The sequence below is a fragment of the Lampris incognitus genome, chromosome 2 (assembly GCF_029633865.1).
Source record: "Lampris incognitus isolate fLamInc1 chromosome 2, fLamInc1.hap2, whole genome shotgun sequence".
NCBI classification, from domain to species: Eukaryota; Metazoa; Chordata; class Actinopteri; order Lampriformes; family Lampridae; genus Lampris; species Lampris incognitus.
This window is the reverse complement of record NC_079212.1, coordinates 149,515,513-149,540,064: the sequence shown is the minus strand read 5'-3', so window position 1 is coordinate 149,540,064 and position 24,552 is coordinate 149,515,513. Positions and strand designations below refer to the sequence as shown.

At 48.1% G+C, this 24,552-nt stretch overlaps 1 protein-coding gene across 3 annotated transcripts in view; it reads right to left on the bottom strand.

Annotated features, from left to right (window-relative positions):
- The window catches only part of st3gal8 (ST3 beta-galactoside alpha-2,3-sialyltransferase 8), a 72,460-nt gene that overhangs the window by 14,709 nt on the left and 33,199 nt on the right, over window positions 1–24,552 (bottom strand). For all 3 annotated transcript variants that reach the window (XM_056273824.1, XM_056273826.1, XM_056273825.1), the window contains exons 3-6: window positions 24,186–24,345; window positions 23,419–23,575; window positions 8,928–9,121; window positions 8,668–8,847 (exon numbers count right to left, since the gene is read on the bottom strand). In XM_056273824.1, the coding sequence (XP_056129799.1) occupies window positions 8,668–8,847; window positions 8,928–9,121; window positions 23,419–23,575; window positions 24,186–24,345 (691 nt within the window). The remainder of the gene's footprint in view (window positions 1–8,667; window positions 8,848–8,927; window positions 9,122–23,418; window positions 23,576–24,185; window positions 24,346–24,552) is intronic.

Sequence of the window (24,552 nt, the reverse complement as noted above, 5' to 3'; positions counted from 1 at the left end):
TGTAGTCTGGACATGAACCTGCAGCAGTCCTGTAACTTTATTTATACTATAGTCTGGACATGAACCTGCAGCAGTCCTGTAACTTTATTTATACTGCAGTCTGGACATGAACCTGCAGCAGTCCTGTAACTTTATTTATACTGCAGTCTGGACATGAACCTGCAGCAGTCCTGTAACTTTATTTATACTGCAGTCTGGACATGAACCTGCAGCAGTGCTGTAACTTTATTTATACTGCAGTCTGGACATGAACCTGCAGCAGTCCTGTAACTTTATTTATACTGTAGTCTGGACATGAACCTGCAGCAGTGCTGTAACTTTATTTATACTGCAGTCTGGACATGAACCTGCAGCAGTCCTGTAACTTTATTTATACTGCAGTCTGGACATGAACCTGCAGCAGTGCTGTAACTTTATTTATACTGCAGTCTGGACACGAACCTGCAGCAGTCCTGTAACTTTATTTATACTGCAGTCTGGACATGAACCTGCAGCAGTCCTGTAACTTTATTTATACTATAGTCTGGACATGAACCTGCAGCAGTGCTGTAACTTTATTTATACTGCAGTCTGGACACGAACCTGCAGCAGTCCTGTAACTTTATTTATACTGCAGTCTGGACATGAACCTGCAGCAGTCCTGTAACTTTATTTATACTACAGTCTGGACATGAACCTGCAGCAGTGCTGTAACTTTATTTATACTGCAGTCTGGACATGAACCTGCAGCAGTGCTGTAACTTTATTTATACTGCAGTCTGGACATGAACCTGCAGCAGTCCTGTAACTTTATTTATACTGCAGTCTGGACATGAACCTGCAGCAGTGCTGTAACTTTATTTATACTGCAGTCTGGACATGAACCTGCAGCAGTGCTGTAACTTTATTTATACTGCAGTCTGGACATGAACCTGCAGCAGTCCTGTAACTTTATTTATACTGCAGTCTGGACATGAACCTGCAGCAGTGCTGTAACTTTATTTATACTGCAGTCTGGACATGAACCTGCAGCAGTGCTGTAACTTTATTTATACCGCAGTCTGGACATGAACCTGCAGCAGTGCTGTAACTTTATTTATACTATAGTCTGGACATGAACCTGCAGCAGTCCTGTAACTTTATTTATACTGCAGTCTGGACATGAACCTGCAGCAGTCCTGTAACTTTATTTATACTGCAGTCTGGACATGAACCTGCAGCAGTGCTGTAACTTTATTTATACTGCAGTCTGGACACGAACCTGCAGCAGTCCTGTAACTTTATTTATACTGCAGTCTGGACATGAACCTGCAGCAGTCCTGTAACTTTATTTATACTATAGTCTGGACATGAACCTGCAGCAGTGCTGTAACTTTATTTATACTGCAGTCTGGACATGAACCTGCAGCAGTGCTGTAACTTTATTTATACTGCAGTCTGGACATGAACCTGCAGCAGTCCTGTAACTTTATTTATACTATAGTCTGGACATGAACCTGCAGCAGTGTTGTAACTTTATTTATACTGCAGTCTGGACATGAACCTGCAGCAGTCCTGTAACTTTATTTATACTGCAGTCTGGACATGAACCTGCAGCAGTCCTGTAACTTTATTTATACTGCAGTCTGGACACGAACCTGCAGCAGTCCTGTAACTTTATTTATACTGCAGTCTGGACATGAACCTGCAGCAGTGCTGTAACTTTATTTATACTGCAGTCTGGACATGAACCTGCAGCAGTCCTGTAACTTTATTTATACTGTAGTCTGGACATGAACCTGCAGCAGTGCTGTAACTTTATTTATACTGCAGTCTGGACATGAACCTGCAGCAGTCCTGTAACTTTATTTATACTGCAGTCTGGACATGAACCTGCAGCAGTGCTGTAACTTTATTTATACTGCAGTCTGGACACGAACCTGCAGCAGTGCTGTAACTTTATTTATACTGCAGTCTGGACATGAACCTGCAGCAGTCCTGTAACTTTATTTATACTGCAGTCTGGACATGAACCTGCAGCAGTCCTGTAACTTTATTTATACTGCAGTCTGGACATGAACCTGCAGCAGTGCTGTAACTTTATTTATACTGCAGTCTGGACATGAACCTGCAGCAGTGCTGTAACTTTATTTATACTGCAGTCTGGACATGAACCTGCAGCAGTCCTGTAACTTTATTTATACTGCAGTCTGGACATGAACCTGCAGCAGTGCTGTAACTTTATTTATACTGCAGTCTGGACATGAACCTGCAGCAGTGCTGTAACTTTATTTATACCGCAGTCTGGACATGAACCTGCAGCAGTGCTGTAACTTTATTTATACTATAGTCTGGACATGAACCTGCAGCAGTCCTGTAACTTTATTTATACTGCAGTCTGGACATGAACCTGCAGCAGTCCTGTAACTTTATTTATACTGCAGTCTGGACATGAACCTGCAGCAGTGCTGTAACTTTATTTATACTGCAGTCTGGACACGAACCTGCAGCAGTCCTGTAACTTTATTTATACTGCAGTCTGGACATGAACCTGCAGCAGTCCTGTAACTTTATTTATACTATAGTCTGGACATGAACCTGCAGCAGTGCTGTAACTTTATTTATACTGCAGTCTGGACATGAACCTGCAGCAGTGCTGTAACTTTATTTATACTGCAGTCTGGACATGAACCTGCAGCAGTCCTGTAACTTTATTTATACTATAGTCTGGACATGAACCTGCAGCAGTGTTGTAACTTTATTTATACTGCAGTCTGGACATGAACCTGCAGCAGTCCTGTAACTTTATTTATACTGCAGTCTGGACATGAACCTGCAGCAGTCCTGTAACTTTATTTATACTGCAGTCTGGACACGAACCTGCAGCAGTCCTGTAACTTTATTTATACTGCAGTCTGGACATGAACCTGCAGCAGTGCTGTAACTTTATTTATACTGCAGTCTGGACATGAACCTGCAGCAGTCCTGTAACTTTATTTATACTATAGTCTGGACATGAACCTGCAGCAGTCCTGTAACTTTATTTATACTGCAGTCTGGACATGAACCTGCAGCAGTCCTGTAACTTTATTTATACTGCAGTCTGGACATGAACCTGCAGCAGTGCTGTAACTTTATTTATACTGCAGTCTGGACATGAACCTGCAGCAGTCCTGTAACTTTATTTATACTGCAGTCTGGACATGAACCTGCAGCAGTGCTGTAACTTTATTTATACTGCAGTCTGGACATGAACCTGCAGCAGTGCTGTAACTTTATTTATACTGCAGTCTGGACACGAACCTGCAGCAGTGCTGTAACTTTATTTATACTGCAGTCTGGACATGAACCTGCAGCAGTCCTGTAACTTTATTTATACTGCAGTCTGGACCTGAACCTGCAGCAGTGCTGTAACTTTATTTATACTGCAGTCTGGACACGAACCTGCAGCAGTCCTGTAACTTTATTTATACTGCAGTCTGGACACGAACCTGCAGCAGTGCTGTAACTTTATTTATACTGCAGTCTGGACATGAACCTGCAGCAGTCCTGTAACTTTATTTATACTGCAGTCTGGACATGAACCTGCAGCAGTGCTGTAACTTTATTTATACTGCAGTCTGGACACGAACCTGCAGCAGTGCTGTAACTTTATTTATACTGCAGTCTGGACATGAACCTGCAGCAGTGCTGTAACTTTATTTATACTGCAGTCTGGACATGAACCTGCAGCAGTGCTGTAACTTTATTTATACTGCAGTCTGGACATGAACCTGCAGCAGTCCTGTAACTTTATTTATACTATAGTCTGGACATGAACCTGCAGCAGTGCTGTAACTTTATTTATACTGCAGTCTGGACATGAACCTGCAGCAGTGCTGTAACTTTATTTATACTGCAGTCTGGACATGAACCTGCAGCAGTGCTGTAACTTTATTTATACTGCAGTCTGGACATGAACCTGCAGCAGTCCTGTAACTTTATTTATACTGTAGTCTGGACATGAACCTGCAGCAGTCCTGTAACTTTATTTATACTGCAGTCTGGACATGAACCTGCAGCAGTCCTGTAACTTTATTTATACTGCAGTCTGGACATGAACCTGCAGCAGTGCTGTAACTTTATTTATACTGCAGTCTGGACACGAACCTGCAGCAGTGCTGTAACTTTATTTATACTGCAGTCTGGACATGAACCTGCAGCAGTGCTGTAACTTTATTTATACTGCAGTCTGGACATGAACCTGCAGCAGTGCTGTAACTTTATTTATACTGCAGTCTGGACATGAACCTGCAGCAGTGCTGTAACTTTATTTATACTGCAGTCTGGACATGAACCTGCAGCAGTGCTGTAACTTTATTTATACTGCAGTCTGGACATGAACCTGCAGCAGTCCTGTAACTTTATTTATACTGCAGTCTGGACATGAACCTGCAGCAGTCCTGTAACTTTATTTATACTGCAGTCTGGACATGAACCTGCAGCAGTCCTGTAACTTTATTTATACTGCAGTCTGGACACGAACCTGCAGCAGTCCTGTAACTTTATTTATACTGCAGTCTGGACACGAACCTGCAGCAGTGCTGTAACTTTATTTATACTGCAGTCTGGACATGGACCTGCAGCAGTGCTGTAACTTTATTTATACTGTAGTCTGGACACGAACCTGCAGCAGTCCTGTAACTTTATTTATACTGTAGTCTGGACACGAACCTGCAGCAGTGCTGTAACTTTATTTATACTGCAGTCTGGACACGAACCTGCAGCAGTCCTGTAACTTTATTTATACTGCAGTCTGGACACGAACCTGCAGCAGTCCTGTAACTTTATTTATACTGCAGTCTGGACACGAACCTGCAGCAGTGCTGTAACTTTATTTATACTGCAGTCTGGACATGAACCTGCAGCAGTCCTGTAACTTTATTTATACTATAGTCTGGACATGAACCTGCAGCAGTGTTGTAACTTTATTTATACTGCAGTCTGGACATGAACCTGCAGCAGTCCTGTAACTTTATTTATACTGCAGTCTGGACATGAACCTGCAGCAGTCCTGTAACTTTATTTATACTGCAGTCTGGACACGAACCTGCAGCAGTCCTGTAACTTTATTTATACTGCAGTCTGGACATGAACCTGCAGCAGTGCTGTAACTTTATTTATACTGCAGTCTGGACATGAACCTGCAGCAGTCCTGTAACTTTATTTATACTATAGTCTGGACATGAACCTGCAGCAGTCCTGTAACTTTATTTATACTGCAGTCTGGACATGAACCTGCAGCAGTCCTGTAACTTTATTTATACTGCAGTCTGGACATGAACCTGCAGCAGTGCTGTAACTTTATTTATACTGCAGTCTGGACATGAACCTGCAGCAGTCCTGTAACTTTATTTATACTGCAGTCTGGACATGAACCTGCAGCAGTGCTGTAACTTTATTTATACTGCAGTCTGGACATGAACCTGCAGCAGTGCTGTAACTTTATTTATACTGCAGTCTGGACACGAACCTGCAGCAGTGCTGTAACTTTATTTATACTGCAGTCTGGACATGAACCTGCAGCAGTCCTGTAACTTTATTTATACTGCAGTCTGGACCTGAACCTGCAGCAGTGCTGTAACTTTATTTATACTGCAGTCTGGACACGAACCTGCAGCAGTCCTGTAACTTTATTTATACTGCAGTCTGGACACGAACCTGCAGCAGTGCTGTAACTTTATTTATACTGCAGTCTGGACATGAACCTGCAGCAGTCCTGTAACTTTATTTATACTGCAGTCTGGACATGAACCTGCAGCAGTGCTGTAACTTTATTTATACTGCAGTCTGGACACGAACCTGCAGCAGTGCTGTAACTTTATTTATACTGCAGTCTGGACATGAACCTGCAGCAGTGCTGTAACTTTATTTATACTGCAGTCTGGACATGAACCTGCAGCAGTGCTGTAACTTTATTTATACTATAGTCTGGACATGAACCTGCAGCAGTGCTGTAACTTTATTTATACTGCAGTCTGGACATGAACCTGCAGCAGTCCTGTAACTTTATTTATACTGCAGTCTGGACATGAACCTGCAGCAGTGCTGTAACTTTATTTATACTGCAGTCTGGACATGAACCTGCAGCAGTGCTGTAACTTTATTTATACTGCAGTCTGGACATGAACCTGCAGCAGTGCTGTAACTTTATTTATACTGCAGTCTGGACATGAACCTGCAGCAGTCCTGTAACTTTATTTATACTGCAGTCTGGACATGAACCTGCAGCAGTCCTGTAACTTTATTTATACTGCAGTCTGGACATGAACCTGCAGCAGTCCTGTAACTTTATTTATACTGCAGTCTGGACATGAACCTGCAGCAGTGCTGTAACTTTATTTATACTGCAGTCTGGACATGAACCTGCAGCAGTGCTGTAACTTTATTTATACTGCAGTCTGGACACGAACCTGCAGCAGTCCTGTAACTTTATTTATACTGCAGTCTGGACATGAACCTGCAGCAGTGCTGTAACTTTATTTATACTACAGTCTGGACATGAACCTGCAGCAGTGCTGTAACTTTATTTATACTACAGTCTGGACATGAACCTGCAGCAGTGCTGTAACTTTATTTATACTGCAGTCTGGACACGAACCTGCAGCAGTGCTGTAACTTTATTTATACTGTAGTCTGGACATGAACCTGCAGCAGTCCTGTAACTTTATTTATACTGCAGTCTGGACATGAACCTGCAGCAGTCCTGTAACTTTATTTATACTGCAGTCTGGACATGAACCTGCAGCAGTCCTGTAACTTTATTTATACTATAGTCTGGACATGAACCTGCAGCAGTGTTGTAACTTTATTTATACTGCAGTCTGGACATGAACCTGCAGCAGTCCTGTAACTTTATTTATACTGCAGTCTGGACATGAACCTGCAGCAGTCCTGTAACTTTATTTATACTGCAGTCTGGACATGAACCTGCAGCAGTGCTGTAACTTTATTTATACTGCAGTCTGGACATGAACCTGCAGCAGTCCTGTAACTTTATTTATACTGCAGTCTGGACATGAACCTGCAGCAGTGTTGTAACTTTATTTATACTGCAGTCTGGACATGAACCTGCAGCAGTCCTGTAACTTTATTTATACTGCAGTCTGGACATGAACCTGCAGCAGTGCTGTAACTTTATTTATACTGCAGTCTGGACCTGAACCTGCAGCAGTGCTGTAACTTTATTTATACTACAGTCTGGACATGAACCTGCAGCAGTGCTGTAACTTTATTTATACTGCAGTCTGGACATGAACCTGCAGCAGTGCTGTAACTTTATTTATACTGCAGTCTGGACATGAACCTGCAGCAGTCCTGTAACTTTATTTATACTGCAGTCTGGACATGAACCTGCAGCAGTGCTGTAACTTTATTTATACTGCAGTCTGGACATGAACCTGCAGCAGTGCTGTAACTTTATTTATACTGCAGTCTGGACATGAACCTGCAGCAGTCCTGTAACTTTATTTATACTGCAGTCTGGACATGAACCTGCAGCAGTCCTGTAACTTTATTTATACTGCAGTCTGGACATGAACCTGCAGCAGTCCTGTAACTTTATTTATACTGCAGTCTGGACACGAACCTGCAGCAGTGCTGTAACTTTATTTATACTGCAGTCTGGACACGAACCTGCAGCAGTCCTGTAACTTTATTTATACTGCAGTCTGGACCTGAACCTGCAGCAGTCCTGTAACTTTATTTATACTGCAGTCTGGACATGAACCTGCAGCAGTCCTGTAACTTTATTTATACTGCAGTCTGGACCTGAACCTGCAGCAGTCCTGTAACTTTATTTATACTGCAGTCTGGACATGAACCTGCAGCAGTGCTGTAACTTTATACACTAACCACACGTTGACATGTCTCATGACAACTTGCTGACAAGAGCAGACATGAACCTCTTCCTGTTCAACTGTGTTAATCCATCGTGTGTGTGTCTTGTGGTGTTGTGTGTGTCTTGTGTTGGGGACAACACAACCCCTCTCCCTTGACACCTGCTCGCTCCTCCTCCTCCTCCTTGACTCTGGCACACCTGTCCATGGTTTCAATGAACACACCTGCTGGCCATCAAGCAATCACCCTCACCTTTAAGAAGCCTCCCCTGTGGACCAGTCTTCACTAGAACGTAGCCATTCATGGTTTGTTGCCTAAAGGCTTTTGCACGCCCAGTCCGAGTCCCAGTCCCAGTCCCAGTCCCAGTCCCAGCCCCAGCCCCAGCCCCAGCCCCAGCCCCAGCCCCAGCCCCAGCCCCAGCCCCAGCCCCAGCCCCAGCCCCAGCCCCAGCCCCAGCCCCAGCCCCAGCCTGCATTCTCTGATGTTTATAGTTTTTGCATTCTTGCCTGCCTGTCGGATTTTTTGCTCTCTGCTCTTCAGGACTTCAGCCTGCCAGTCTCCCTGCCACTGAGCCAACTCCTGCTCTACTCCTGGGATCTGCCACTTCAATAAAGACTTGGTTTTTTTCCTTACCTGGTTGTCCTGTCTGCTTTTGGGTTTTCCCCGATACGTGACAGTGTGTGTTGTGTGTGTGTGTGTGTGTGTGTGTGTGTGTGTGTGTGTGTGGTGGTATTGCCTGTGTGTGTGTGTGTGTGTGTGTGTGTGTGTGTGTGTGTGTGTGTGTGTGTGTGTGTGTGTGTGTGTGTGTGTGTGTGTGTGTGTGTGTGTTACATTGTGATCTGTCCAGTAGAGAGGGCGCTGGTGAGCCATTCCAGGTCTCGGAGTTTGAAGGGCAGCAGAACCAGACTGACTCCGCCCCCCACATCCACGGCGCTCTCTGGATACAGGAAGTGGTGTGTAGTCCTGTTCCCGACATCCTGTTCGAATCCCACTGTCACTGCCTTGTTCATCCTGTGAGGAGGGAGGAGACTCAGTGTGGTAGCTTGGCTAGTACGTGTGTTGTCAGCATGTGTTTGCTCATGTGTGTTTACCTGATAACAGAGGTATGTGAGTCGATCAGCTTGCCGTGGGTGGAGCCTTGCAGGTTGCCAGAGTTACCCACAACTGCGCAGCTCCGGCAACGAGAGGGCAGGGGCCTGAGCTGCAGCGTGGGTGGGGAGATGACCTGGAACATCTTTGACATCACTTCCTCCAGGGTCTGTCCATCATTGGAGCGCTGTAAGCCCTGCAGCAGGTGAGTCAGAAGGAGACAGGTGAGACACGCAGTATTCTGACCTTTGACCTCCTAAATATAACATTGGTGAGCTGGGAAATTAAGTTTGAGCTGCTGTTGAGCTCACTGTCTGTCTGTCCGTCTGTCTGTCCCTACTAGCAATCTGGTCCAGCAATACTATAAAACAGATTTTTCCATGCAGATGGATGTGACAGTGCTGTAATCTTTACACTGTAGAGGAGCTCAAGCAGGAGTCGTGACAACTTTCTCTTTCGGCTACACAAGGTGCACCATTTATTCCTTCCACCATTACAACAAAAACCCGCGCAGCGGAAGTGTGTCACTGTAAACCCGAACTGAGGAAACAGCAGCTGTAAACTAACGTTCCTACCAGCTCAATAAGCGGAATGATGTAGCCCCATAACCATACAACAGTTATTATTAAAAGCAGTATTAGTAACGGTGTTAGCATTAGTAATAAACAGTATTACTAACAGTGTTATTGTTAGCATTAGTAACAGTGTTAGCATTAGTAAGAGTGTTAGCGTTAGTAATCGTAAGTGTTTGTTAGCATTAATAGTATTAGCAACAGTGGTAGCATTAGTAACAGTGTTGGCAGTAGTAACAGTATTAGTAACGGTGTTAATATTGGTTACATTGTTAGTAACAGTGGTAGCATTAGTAACAGTGTTAGCATGAGTACTAGTAATAGTAAGTGTTACTAACTGTTTTAGTAATAGTGTTAGCAGTAGTAATAGTAAGTGCTAGTAACAGTATTGGCATTAGAAACAGTGTTAGCATTAGTAACAGTATTCATAATAGTAACCCTATTACTTTTTTAAAATTTCTGATTTTTCCTTTTTCTCCCAATTTAGTGGCCAGTCGCTCCATATTTTAGTCCAAACATCCATCCTCGTACTGTATGCATTCGCCAACTGCGTCTGTCCGGCCGGCAGTTTCGAAGGAGACGCCTCGTCACGGAAGTGCCCAGGCCGAACCACCGCTGCTTCCCACACACACCCACAGACGCAGTCACGTGACGAACACGAGCCGACTCCGCCCCCTTCCGAAGACAGCGTTGCCAATGATTGCTGCTTCATCAAATCCGGCCATAGTCGGATCTGACGAGACCGGGGCGCGACACAAAGCCGACGCTTAGACCGCTACACCACCGCGGATCCCATAACACTGTTACTAACTGTGTTAGCATTAGTGACAGCATTAGCAACTGTGTTAGCACTAGTAACACTGTTAGTAACACTGTTGGCATTAGTAACAGTATAACTAACAGTGTTACCATTAGTAACAGTGTTAGTATTAGCAACAGTAACAGTGTTAGTAATGTAACCAGTTATGTTCTTGCCCGGTGCGGGATTCGATACGGGGTGTACTGCACCACAAGGCGACATCACTACTCGCTCGGCTAAAGGGTCAGACCAGTTAGCTAGGGGCTAACGTGTCTTATTAGTAGTTTACAGTAGTATTAACATTAGTAATAGTATTAGTAATAATGTGAGTATTAACAGTGGTAGCATTAGTAATAGTAACAGTTGTAGTGGTTATGGGGATACATAATTCCCCTTATGGAGCTGGTAGGAACGTTAGTTTACAGCTGCTGTTTGCTCGGTTCGGGTTTACAGTGACACACTTCCGCTGCGCGGTTTTTTGTTGTTGTTGTAATGGTGGAAGATATAAATGGTGCACGTTGTGTAGCTGAAAGAGAAAGTTGTCACGACTCCTGCTTGAGCTCCTCTACACCGGTGACCCCGACGTTTGTCTCTTGGTAGTTATCAGAGACCATCATTCAAACGAACATGGCTGACGAAATCACCGCGGTTTCTCTCAAACTGCCAGAGTTCTGGGAGTCATCGGTAACGACATGGTTCGCCCAGGTGGAGGCGCAGTTTGCTGTCCCCAAGATAACGGATGATGCTACTAAATACTACTACGTGGTATCGGCGCTCGGGTGTTGGACTGCAACTAGAGTGGTGAGTCTCCTTACAAATCCTCCGGTGGCAGACAAATACAAGGGGCTCAAAGACCACCTCTTGAAGATTTTTGAACTGTCCGACGCCGAGAGGGCCCACCGTCTCTTTTCTCTGCAAGGCTTGGGTGACAGCAAGCCATCCGAGCTCATGCACAAAATGCTGAATCTGCTGGGACCGGCGCACACACCTGATTTCCTCTTTGTCCAACTGTTTCTGGGACACCTGCCTGCTCAGGTGCGGGCCGCTTTGGCTAACACCAGCATTACCGATTGCTGCAAGCTAGCTGAAGAAGCTGACAAGTTCTTCCTGGCCAGCTAACAGCAGCACTGCGGGTCCGCGCTCACCCCTGCCCACCCCACATGCCACCACCTGGTGACTCCATGGTGGTCGCCGCGGCAACCCCCGGTCGGAGACAGGAGCCCGGCCTGTGCTTTTACCATGCAAAGTTCGGGGCCAAGGCGAAAAAGTGCACCTCCCCGTGCAATTTCAGCTCGTCAGGAAACGCCAAGGCCGGCGCTCACTAGTGGCCATGGGCGTCGGCGTGGAGGACAACAGGCTACTTTTCCTGCGAGACTCCAACTCGGGGCGGCGTTTCCTATGCGACACTGGGGCGCAGAGGAGTGTCGTACCTGCATGGAGGGTGGACGCCCTGTCTGTCGGGCGCTCACGGCCCTCCCATGGAAGCTGCTAACGGCAGCTCTATCCGTACGTACGGCACGAGGCACACTGACATGTGTTTTAACGGACAGCGGTTCAGCTGGGATGTTGTCATCGCCGACGTGGCATTTCCCCTCCTCGGTGCAGATTTCCTTTGTGCTCATGGGCTGCTGGTGGACGTCAGGAATAGACGCCTGATTGAAGCCGTCACCTTCGCTTCACACGCATGTGCACTCAGCGATACAGGCTCCGTCAGGCTGTCCAGCATGCTCTCCAATGAGGACGTGTTTCTCCATCTTCTCTCCGAGTTCCCTGACCTCACTCAGCCCACATTCTCGTCATCTACGACCAAACATGGGGTTGAGCACCACATCGACACCACTCACCCGCCGGTGCACGCCCGAGCTCGGCGCCTCGACCCGACCAAGATCTCTGTCGCCAAGGCGGAGTTTGAGAACATGGAGCGCCTCGGCATCATCCGTCGCTCCAGCAGCTCGTGGGCTTCACCCCTCCACATAGTGCCTAAGCCTGGCGGTGGGTGGCGTCCATGTGGTGACTACTGTCGGCTCAATGACGCAACAACACCGGACCGCTACCCGGTCCCTCACATCCAGGATTTCTCCGCCCACCTGGCTGGGAAAGTGATCTTGTCCAAGGTGGACCTCGTCCGGGGATACCACCAGGTGCCCGTCCATCCCGCTGATGTCCCCAAAACGGCTGTGACAACTCCGTTCGGACTGTTCGAGTTCCTGCGCATGCCGTTTGGGCTCAAGAACGCCGCGCAGTCCTTCCAACGCCTCATGGACTCAGTGTTGCGGGACCTGCCTTTCCTCTTTGTGTACCTGGATGACATCCTGGTCGCTAGCGCCTCAGTGTCCGAGCACTTGTCCCACCTCAGAGCCCTTTTCGAGAGGCTCAGCCTGCACGGGTTGATAGTTAACCCGGCCAAAAGCCAGTTTGGTCTGAGCACCATCGACTTCCTGGACCACCGGGTCACCAAGGACGGGGCGGCCCCCCTTCCATCTAAGGTGGAGGCCGTCGCAGACTTTCCACGCCCACACACGGCCCAGTCCCTCCGGGAGTTCATTGGCATGGTGTCCTTCTACCACCGGTTCATCCCCCGGGCTGCCGATATCCTCCGCCCCCTATATGAGGCTCTGAAGGGCACAGCCCCCAAACACGCCGTGGACTGGTCTGCAGAGAGGGACACGGCTTTTAAGGATGTGAAGGCCGCCCTGGCTGACGCGGCGATGCTGGCACACCCTGTGTCTGGAGCGCCCATCGCCATCACGACGGATGCTTCGGACTACGCTGTCGGCGCGGTTTACGAGCAGTGGGTGAGCGGTGCGTGGCAGCCGCGTGCCTTCTTCAGCCGGAAGTTGAACCTGAGGGAGCGCAAATACAGCACCTTTGATCGTGAGCTGCTTGGCCTTTTCCTCGCTGTTAGGCACTTCCGTTTCCTGCTGGAGGGCCGTCAGTTCACGGCTTTCGTCAATCACAAACCGCTGGTGTAATGAATGAAAGGTCACGTGTTTAACTTGACCCACTCACGGATGTACGTGCAGTGCGTGTGACGTATACAGGAAGTGAGAAGCGCATGTTATGAAGGTTGTATGTCGGATGAACGCTAGTAAAAGCTACACAGTTAAGAACCTACGAAGTCGGCTCGTTCTTGAATTATTCTTATGTCAGTAAGACAAGGCGTCTACGGACATTACATGGTGTCAGAATAGTCTGTGTATCGGAACACGAGCGGTCATGCCGAAGTTTAATCCGCCGAGTGAATTCAAGTTTGACTGCCCCGTTGAATGGCCGGAGTGGAGACAACGGTTTTGGCGCTTCAGGCTCGCGACAAAGCTGGATAAAGACGACGGGGAGATTCAAGTGAGTTCGCTGATTTATGCAATGGGCGGCGAGGCTGAAAAGATATTCAGCTCGTTTGACTTCGCGGCGGAGGGTGATAAAGTGGACTATGATATCGTACTGAAAAAGTTCGACGGCTACTTTATTCCCCGCCGTAACATCATCCATGAGAGGGCGGGCTTCTATCAACGTAGCCAGCAGCCAGGAGAGACAGCGGGGATGTACATCCGGGCATTGTATGAGCTGTCTGAACACTGTGAGTTTGGGGACAAGAGGGATGAACATATCAGAGATCGTCTGGTAGTGGGCATAAAAGATAAGGTGCTCTCCCGTCAGTTCCAGCTCACAGCGGACCTTACTCTGGTGAAAGTCATTGAACAAGTGCGCCAGGCGGAGGCAATAACAAAGCAGCTCAGCCTCCAAGCTAACCAACCAGAGGCCCAGCTGGCTAACGTCAACGTTGTCCGACGGCGGGACGGACGCCAAGACAAAAAGGGCGGACAGCGTCATGGTGGCAGCAGACCTACAACCAACAAAGTAGATGAATGCGGGAGGTGCGGCAAGACGCAGCACACCGATGAGCGGAAGTGTCCTGCAACGAACAGTAAGTGCAACAAGTGTCATAAAAAGGGACATTGGGAGCGTGTATGTCACTCTAAAGCGGTGAGAGAAGTCACTGAAGAGGTTAAACAGCTGTACTTTCTGGGAGAAGTTGGCAAAGAGAGCAGTCACGAAGATTGGACTGTTAGTTTAACAATAAGTGATGTACCAATAACCTTTAAAATTGACACGGGGGCTGACGGGGACATTTAAAAAGCTGAAGCCAAACATAAAACTGGGACCTCCTGACACATGCTTCATAAGCCCAGGTGGAAACATCAGCTGCATAGGACAGTTTCAAGCCACAACCAACTACAAGGAGAAACAATACTCCTTTCCAGTGTATGTGATCAAGGGGAGAGGCAGCTGTCTGCTGAGTCGTCCAGAGGCAGTGGAGATGGGTCTAGTGAAGCGGATGAATGAGGTCAGTGGAGTTTTCGGTTCAAGTGGACTGCTGAAAACAGACCCAGTGAAAATAGCTCTGGTGGAGGGTGCCCAGCCATACGCGGTGCATACAGCCAGACGGATACCGCTGCCACTTGTACCACTGGTTAAGAAAGAACTGCAGCGCATGGAAAATGAGGGCATTATTGAAAAAGTGACTCAGCCCACAGAATGGTGCGCCGCTATGGTGCCGGTGCTGAAACCGAACAAGAAAGAGGTTCGCTGCTGCGCTGACCTCAGGAGGCTGAATCGAGCGGTGAAACGTGAGAAATACGTGCTGCCCACTATGGAGGAAATAATGCCAAGGCTCGCAGGGTCAAAGTTCTTCACAACGTTGGATGCAGCAAGTGGGTTTTACCAGATCCCCTTGCATGAAGACAGCAGGGGGCTCACCACTTTCATCACCCCATTTGGGAGGTATGCTTTCTGCCGCCTTCCATTTGGTATAACGAGTGCTCCAGAGATTTTCCAGAGAAAGATGGCGGAAACTCTGACCGGGCTAGAGGGCACAGAGGTGTACATGGATGACATCCTTATACATGGAGAGACTGAGGAAATCCATGACCGGCGCCTAGCAGAGGCGCTGGGGGTCATTGAAACAGCAGGTCTCAAACTGAACCAAGCGAAATGCAAGTTCAAACAGAAACAAGTCCGCTTCCTTGGTCATATCATCAACGAGGCAGGCATCAGACCTGACCCGGACAAAGTGGCCGGAATAGAGAACTTTCCTCAGCCCCAGAACGTGACGGAACTCAAGAGGTTCCTCAGGATGGTGAACTATTTGGCAAAATACGTCCCAGAGCTGTCCACTGTAGGTCAGCCGCTTTATGGATTGCTTAAAGCAACGACAGAGTGGCTGTGGGGACCTGCACAGAACACAGCATTCCAAGACCTTAAAGCAGCACTCGCCACCGCCCCGGTACTCACCTTTTATGACGTCACTAAGGCTACGGTGGTGTCAGCAGATGCCAGCAGCTACGGGCTGGGAGGCGTTCTGCTCCAGCAGCACGGGGAACACTGGAAGCCCGTGGCCTACTGCTCCCGACGGCTGAGTGACGCAGAGACAAGGTACGCATAGATCGAGAAAGAGTGCTTAGCCAGCGTCTGGGCATGTGAAAGGTTCGAGAAGTACTTGTTTGGGCTTGACAATTTCAGACTTGTCACCGATCATAAACCACTAGTGCCTCTCATGAACAGCAAAGACTTGGATAATGTGCCCATTAGGTGCCAGAGACTGTTAATGAGGCTGATGCGTTTCAATGCAGTGGCTGAATATGCACCAGGCAAAACGTTAGCTGTGGCTGACGCACTCTCCAGAGGCCCAGAGCAGTGCTACGGAGATTGTGCTTCTCATGATGATGTTGCAGCGCACATCGATGCCATCGTGTGCCAGGTGCCTGCCACACCTCAAAGGATGCAGGAGATAAAACAGAGCACGGATGGGGATCTGCAGCTCCAGACAGTGTTGGGCTTCATCAGACACGGCTGGCCTGAGTATGTCGATAAAGTGCCGGAGACAGTCAGAGACTTTTATCAGGTGAGAGGGGAGTTATCTGAGGTAGATGGTTTAGTCATCAGAGGCAGTCGTATCGTCATTCCCACAGAGATGAGGGAGGTGATCTTAGACAGAATACACGACGGGCACCAGGGGATAGTTAAGTGCAGAGAGAGAGCTAGCCAGTCAGTGTGGTGGCCCAAAATGACAGAGCACATTACAACAAAGATACAGCAATGTCAATTCTGCAGAGAACACAAGAACACACAGAGAAAAGAGCCTTTAATGTCAAGTGAGCTCCCATCCAGACCATGGCAGAAAGTTGGCATAGACCTGTGTGAGTACAAAAAGCAAAACTACTTGATAGTGTCTGACTATTATTCCAGGTTTTTGGAGATCCTAAATCTACCAACAACTACTAGCAGTCAGGTTGTAGCTAGGCTGAAGGCTACATTTGCACGTTTTGGTATCCCGGAAATTGTAGTTAGCGATAATGGGCCACAGCTAGTTTCAGAAGAGATGAGGAGGTTCAGTGAGGATTATGATTTCATCCATGTGACTTCAAGCCCACACTACCCCCAGAGTAATGGACAGGCAGAGAGGGCTGTTCAGATAGCCAAAAGCATATTAAGGCAGGAAGACCCTCTCCTCGCCCTGTTGACATACAGAGCTACACCCTCTTCTTCCACTGGAGCCAGTCCAGCAGAATTGCTCATGGGTAGGAGACTCAGAACCACCTTACCCACATTGCAGCATAACCTGAAACCAGCCTGGCCTAAAGAGGAACTGATCAAAACCGCTGACGCCGCAGCCAAATCGAGGCAGGCTTTCTACTACAACCGCAGGAACGGCGTGCGGACACTGCGCCCACTGAACTCGGGTGACGCAGTATTCACCAAACTTGATGGACAGAAAACATGCACAATGCCAGCAGTTGTTCACAGTCAGAGCTCCACTCCCAGATCCTACATAGTGGAGACAGCTCAAGGTGAACATTACAGAAGGAACAGGCGCCACCTGTTGGCCACACCCAAAACACTCACCTCTGTCAGCAGGGATCCTGACCATGTCACTCCAGGGGAGAGTGGAAACACGGATGAGTCCCGAGCAGCAGAAATGCCAACTTCCACACCATATGTTACTCGCTCTGGCAGGGTGAGCAAGCCGGCAATCCGGCTGGATTTGTGAGGCGTATGGACTTGTGTACTGTGGGGGATTTTTTATTTTTTTTTGTGAAAAGGGGGGTGATATACAGGTTAGAAAATCATCTTAGAGGGGGAGATGTAATGAATGAAAGGTCACGTGTTTAACTTGACCCACTCACGGATGTACGTGCAGTGCGTGTGACGTATACAGGAAGTGAGAAGCGCATGTTATGAAGGTTGTATGTCGGATGAACGCTAGTAAAAGCTACACAGTTAAGAACCTACGAAGTCGGCTCGTTCTTGAATTATTCTTATGTCAGTAAGACAAGGCGTCTACGGACATTACAGCTGGTGTTCACGGTGGCCAAGGTGGCAGAGCCGTGGTCAGCCCACCAGCAGCGACTGTTGACCTACATCTCTGAGTTTACCACCGACGTGAGGCATGTCGCTGGGAAGTCCAACCCGGTCGCCGACTGTCTCTCCCGGGCCATCGCTGGTGCCGCCCATTTGGGACTGGACTACAGCCAGATGGCGGCTGACCAGGCCGCCGACCCAGGAGTGCAGGCATGCAGGACCGCCGTCACAGGGCTGCAGTTGGAGGATTTGGCTTTCGACGACGCCGGCGCCACGCTCCTGTGCGACGTCTCTACGGGTCAGCCCCGCCCCGTCGTTCCGACTGCTTGGAGGCGACGGGACTTCGACGTGGTCCATGGGCTGTCTCACCCTGGCAGAAAGCCTTCACAGAGGTTGGTGGTGGCAAAGTTTGTCTGGCATGGACTCAAAAAGGATGTGAGGGACTGGGCTGACTCCTGTGTGGAGTACCAACGCTCCAAAGTGCTCCGGCACGTCAAAGGGCCCCTGATACCTTTCACGGTACCTGAGAGGAGGTTCGACCACGTGAATGTGGACCTGGTAGGCCCCCTACCCCCCTCCCGTGGTTTCACATACCTGCTCACCATGGTCGACAGGACCACGCGATGGCCAGAGGCCGTCCCGCTTTCGTCCACGACAGCGCCTGAGGTTGCCCGAGCATTCATCGGAACCTGGGTCGCCCGCTTTGGCACCCCATCTGACCTCTCCTCGGACAGAGGGCCGCAATTCACGTCAGCGCTCTGGGAGGAGATGGCCGCGGGTTTAGGGGTGAGGCTCCATCGCACCACAGCGTATCACCCTCAGGCGAATGGATTGGTTGAGAGGTTCCATCGTTCGATGAAGGCCGCATTGCGGGCTACCCTCAAGGATGACCGCTGGGTCGACAAACTGCCTTGGGTCATGCTTGGGCTCAGGACGGCCCCCAAGGAGGACCTCCAGTCCTCATCCGCCGAACTGGTCTACGGACAGCCACTTCGGGTCCCGGGGGATTTCCTTCTCACCGCCACAGCTCCCTGGTCCGCCAGCTGCCAACGGACTGCGCTGCAGGAGGAAGCCAGGGCTTCTGTACCGGTCCCCACGTCTCAGCATGGCGGCTCTCCGTCCTATGTCCCCACGGAGCTGCGGTCGGCGGAGTATGTTTTCATCTGTCAAGACGCGCACCGCGGTCCCCTGCAGCCACCCTACGACGGTCCATTTCGGGTACGGGACACTGGAGATAAGCACTTTGTGGTGGAGGTTGGCAGCAGGCTGGAGCGGGTTTCTGTGGACCGCCTCAAGCCTGCTCACCTGGACTTAGACCGCCCTGTTGGTCTGGCCCTGCCCCCACGGCGGGGGCGCCCCCCGGCCCTGTCCCCCTCCCCCGGCGAGCCGCCCCCTGCTTCCCCAGCCCCTCCCTTTCCCCGGTCCAGCTGTGAGGACTCTGCTGCTTTGGCTGCGGTTAACCAGCCCCCAGCTGCTGTTCAGCGGAGCCGTTGGAGCAGAGAGATCCGCCCCCCTCGCCACACTGACTTGTCCTATTAAGGCGAGTTCTGGGGGCAGTCTGGGAGACCGTCGCCATGGCCGGGACGCGAACCTGTGTCTCCCGCTCCGCAAGCGACAACGTTAACCAGTCGACTAAAGGGTCCGACCCGGCCATGGCTACGGTCTCCCAGACTGCCCCCCGAATTCGCTACATTGGTGTCAGAAGTGGGATGGAGCCACCGTAAGGCCATCGGAAGCGCATGCGCCCTGAGGCGTGAAGGAGCTGATATGCTTAAGCGCGGGGACGCGCTTCCCGAAGGAGGGGGGTAGTGTAACGTGCATGGATGAGTAGACACGTTGGTCCTTGTCTAACGGGTCGGACCCTTTAGTCGACTGGTTAACGTGTCTACTTATCCATGCACGTTAATCTATTAAGGCGAATTCTGGGGGGACGTGTGTAGTGGTTATGGGGATACATCATTCCCCTTATTGAGCTGGTAGGAACGTTGGTTTACAGCTGCTGTTTCCTCGGTTCGGGTTTGCAGTGACACACTTCCGCTGCGCGGGTTTTTGTTGTTGTAATGGTGGAAGGAATAAATGGTGCACGTTGTGTAGCCGCAAGAGAAAGTTGTCACGACTCCTGCTTGAGCCCCTCTACACAGTGTTAGTAATATTAACAGCGTTAACATTAGTAATAGTAACACTATTACTAACTGTGTTAGCATTAGTAACAGTATTAACATTAGTGATAGTGTAACCGGTTATTTTCTTGCCCGGTGCGGGATTCGATACGGGGTGTACTGCACCACAAGGCGACATCACTAACCGCTCGGCTAAAGGATCAGACCCGTTGGCTAGGGGTTAACGTGTCTTATTAGTAGTTTACACTAGTAACAGTATTAGTAATGTGAGTATTAATAACTGTTGTATTAGTAACAGCAACACTATTACTAACTGTGTTAGCATTAGTAACAGTGTTAGTAATAGCAACACTACTACTAACTAGGTTATTATTAACACTGTTAGCATTAGTAACAGTATTACTAACAGCAAGAGTATTAGCATTAGTAACAGTGTTAGTAATAGCAACACTACTACTAACTAGGTTATTATTAACAGTGTTAGCATTAGTATAAGAAACACTGTTAGCATTAGTAACAGTATTACTAACAGCAAGAGTATTAGCATTAGTAACAGTGTTAGCAGTAGTAACTAATAGTAATGGTGGTAGTATTAGTAACACTATTAGTAAGTGTTATTAATAGCAACACTACTATCTAGGTTAGCATTAGTAACAGTATTACTAACAGTGTTACCATCAGTAATGTGAGCATTAATAACAGTGTTAGCATTAGTAACAGTGTTAGTAATAGCAACACTACTACTAACTAGGTTAGCATTAGTAACAGTATAAGAAACACTTAGCATCAGTAACAGTATTAACAGTATTAGTAATGTGAGCATTAATAACAGTGTTAGCATTAGTAACAGTGTTAGTAATAGCAACACTACTACTAACTAGGTTAGTATTAACAGTGTTAGCATCAGTAACAGTATTAACATTTGTAATAATTTGAGCATTAATAACAGTGTTAGCATTAGTAACCGTGTTAGTAACAGTGGTAGCATTAGTAATGGTATTAGTAACAGTATCAGTAACAGTGTTTAGTAATATTAACAGCATTAGTAACAGCGTTAGTGATAGCAACACTACAACTAACTATGTTAGTATTATTAACAGTATTAACAGTGTTAGCATTAGTAACAGTATAAGAAACACTGTTAGCATAAGTAACAGTATTACTAACAGTGTTAGCATTAGTAACAGTATTAACATTAGTAGCAGTATTAGCAATAGTGACAGTATTGGTAACAGTGTTAGCATTAGTAACAGTATTAACATTAGTAGCAGTATTAGCAATAGTGACAGTATTGGCATTAGTAACAGTGTTAATAAAATTACATGACATTCCAGTCATTTAGCCGACGCCTTTATCCAAAGCCACTTACAATAAGAGCATCATGTAACGTAGGAGATCAGGAGAACTACTAGTCATCAGAGGTCATAAGTGCATCTAAACAAGCATCTAAGAGCAAAACCAGTGCTAAAGTAAAAGCACAAGAAAGGGTTTTTGTTTTTAAATGAGTGAATACAATAAGTGGTAAGAACAAGTAACAGGGTAGTAGTTCTTGAAGAGGTGAGTTTTCAACCTGCGCTGAAAGATGGGCAGCGACTCCACTGTCCTGACATCAGTGGGGAGTTCATTCCACCACTGTGGGGCCAGGACAGAACAGAGCCGGGACCGGGTCGATCGGCAGCAGGGGCCTCTGAGTGACGGGGCAACCAGGCGGCCCGAGACAGCAGAGCGAAGTGGTCGGGTGGGGGTGCAGGGCTTGACAATGGCCTGGAGATAGGAAGGAGCTGTTCCTTAGTAACAGTATTGGTAACAGTGTTAGCATTAGCAACCGTATTAGTAACATCTCGTCTCATCCTCAGCCGCTTCTCCGGGGTGGGGTCGCGGTGGTAGCAAGCTAAGTAGGGCACTCCAGATGTCCCTCTCCCCAGCAACGCCCTCCAGCTCCTCTGGCGGGATCCCAAGGCGTTCCCAGGCCAGATTGGACATGTAGTCCCTCCAGCGAGTTCTGGGTCTACCCCGGGGTCTCCTCCCGGTTGGCTGTGACCGGTAAACCTCCAAAGGAAGGCGCCCAGGAGGCATCCTGATCAGATGCCCGAACCACATCAACTGGCTCCTTTCGATGCAAAGGAGCAGTGGCTCTACTCCAAGCTCCCTCTGGATGTCCGAGCTCCTCCCCCTATCTCTAAGGCTGAGTCCAGACTCCCTACGGAGGAAACTCATTTCAGCCGCTTGTATCCGTGATCTCACCCTTTCAGTCACTACCCAAAGCTCATGACCATAGGTGAGGGTTGGAACCAAGACTGACTGGTAAATTGAGAGCTTTGCCTTCCAGCTCAGCTCCTTCTTCACCAAAACGGTCCGGTACAACGTCCGCATTACTGCTGATGCTGCACCAATCCGCCTGTCAATCTCCCGCTCCATCCTACCCTCACTCGTGAACAAGACCCTGAGATACTTGAACTCCTTCACTTGAGGCAACAACTCATCCCCAACCCGGAGGGAGCAATCCACCATTTTCCGGTAGAGAATCATGGCCTCAGACTTGGAGGTGCTGACTCTCATCCCGGCCATTTCACACTCAGCTGCAAACCTCCCCAGTGCAGAGCTGGAGGTCATGTTCTGATGAAGCCAACAAAACCACATCATCTGCAAAGAGCAGAGATGCAATTCTGAGGTTCCCAAAACGGACACATTCCTCACCTTGGCTGCGCCTTGAGATCCTGTCCATGAATATCACAAACAGATTCAGAGACAAGGGACACCCTTGGTGGAGTCCGACACCCACCGAAAACATGTTTGACTTTGTGCTGAGAATGCGGACACAGCTCTCACTTTGGTTATACAAGGACCGGATGGCTTGTATTAGCAGCACTGCTGCAGTATTAGAAACAGTATTGGCAATAGTATTAGTAACAGTGTTAGCATTAGTAACATTATTAGCACTAGCAACAGTATTAGTAACAGTGTTAGCATTAGTAACAGTATTGGTAGTAATGTTAGCAGTAATAACAGTGTTAGTATTAGTAACAGTATTAGTAACATTATTAGCACTAGCAACCGTATTGGTAACAGTGTTAGCATTAGTAACAGTATTTTTTTATTTAGTTTTTGAGATACTTCATTGATTTATTAGTAGTAGCTCAGTTTAGCTGGTACTTTGCAGAGGATGACATATTCCAGGTTCTCTGAGTATTGTTGGAAAAGGTAAAGGAAGAGGAAGACGAGCACGTGGCTTGGTAGGTCAATGGCAGTACTCTGCCGGTGGGTGTACAGTAGTTAGATGGTGAAATAGACGGGCGAGCGATGAGACGGAGCTAAACCTTGTCATACTGTATATTGGTTGTCGCACACAACCAGTGAGGACAACACAATAGAAAGTTGTGCTGCTCAGTCTTTCTGCCACATCGTGGTGCATTAGGAATGGGTGCAAGTATTAATAACAGTGTTACTATCCCTAAGAATATTGGTATTAGTATCAGTGTTGGTATTACCGAAAGTATTAGTATTGCTGACAGAATTAGTATTTGTGTTAGTGCTAGTATTAGTAACAGTGTATCGGTAATAACACCACTGATGATATCAGCCATCAGCAGTACAGATGGAATAGCAGAAACACCGGTGTCAGCACTGTGCCGTGTGTTCTTACCAGCCACCATCTGAGAGCATCGGGATCCATATTGTGGTCGCTCTGGTGAAGGACAGGCTGCTGTTGGGGATCATAGCGCTGTCGGAACCAGTCGGACCCGGGCCCACCCAGATCAGATATACAGCCATCAGTACAGCCACACAACTTGCCGGAGGCCCTGAGAGAGAACAACAAGGAGGGTTCACACTGCTGGGAGCAGAAAAAGCAGGAGGGGTCCCACACCTTTCACTGTGAGACCGCCACCTCCTCTGCTGTCATGGCTGCAGGGGAAGGTTTTACACCTGCTCAGAGAAGACAAGAAGAAAGCCACTCTGTTTTGTCACCGTACAGGTAACAACACAATGTGTTCTCTGCATTGAACCCATCTTACTGTATAGCAACAGTGGGCAGCTGCAGCACCCGGGGACCAACTCCACTTCTTCTTTCCATTGCCTTGCTCAGGGGCACAGACAGGAGTATTAACCCTAACATGCATGTCTTTTGGTGGTGGGAGGAAACCGGAGCACTTGGAGGAAACCCACACAGACATGGGGAGAACATGCAAACTCCACACAGAAAGGACCTGGGATGGCCTGGGGTTCGAATCCGGGACCTTCTTGCTGGGATAACCACTGGGCATCCGTGCCGTTAGTATCCGTCAAGCTTGTTTTTTTGCCATCTCTAGTTTTGATCCCTGATTGGATCTGTTCATTCTCCTCCCTGATTCTGCTCACTTTGCAAAGACTTACAGGATAACAAGAAACCACCATCATTCTTTCCTGACTTACTTTGGTTTAGTCTGGCTTTTCCCCAGGCTCTCCTCCCCAGCCTGGGGGTCCCCTGCAGGCTCTGCCCCGGCCATGGGGTCCTGACCCTGAGATTGGACAGCGGTTGGGGCCGTTGGGGCCCTGGGGGGACCAGAGGATGAACCGGCAGCAGAAATCAACCCTGGAAACAACAACCAACTATTACTAATATTAACCAGCTGTTACCATTACTAATATTAACCAGCTGTTACCATTACTAATATTAACCAGCTGTTACTATTACTAATATCCACCAGCTGTTACCATTACTAATATCAACCAGCTGTTAGCATTACTAATATCAACCAGCTGTTACAATTACTAATATCAACCAGCTGTTACCATTACT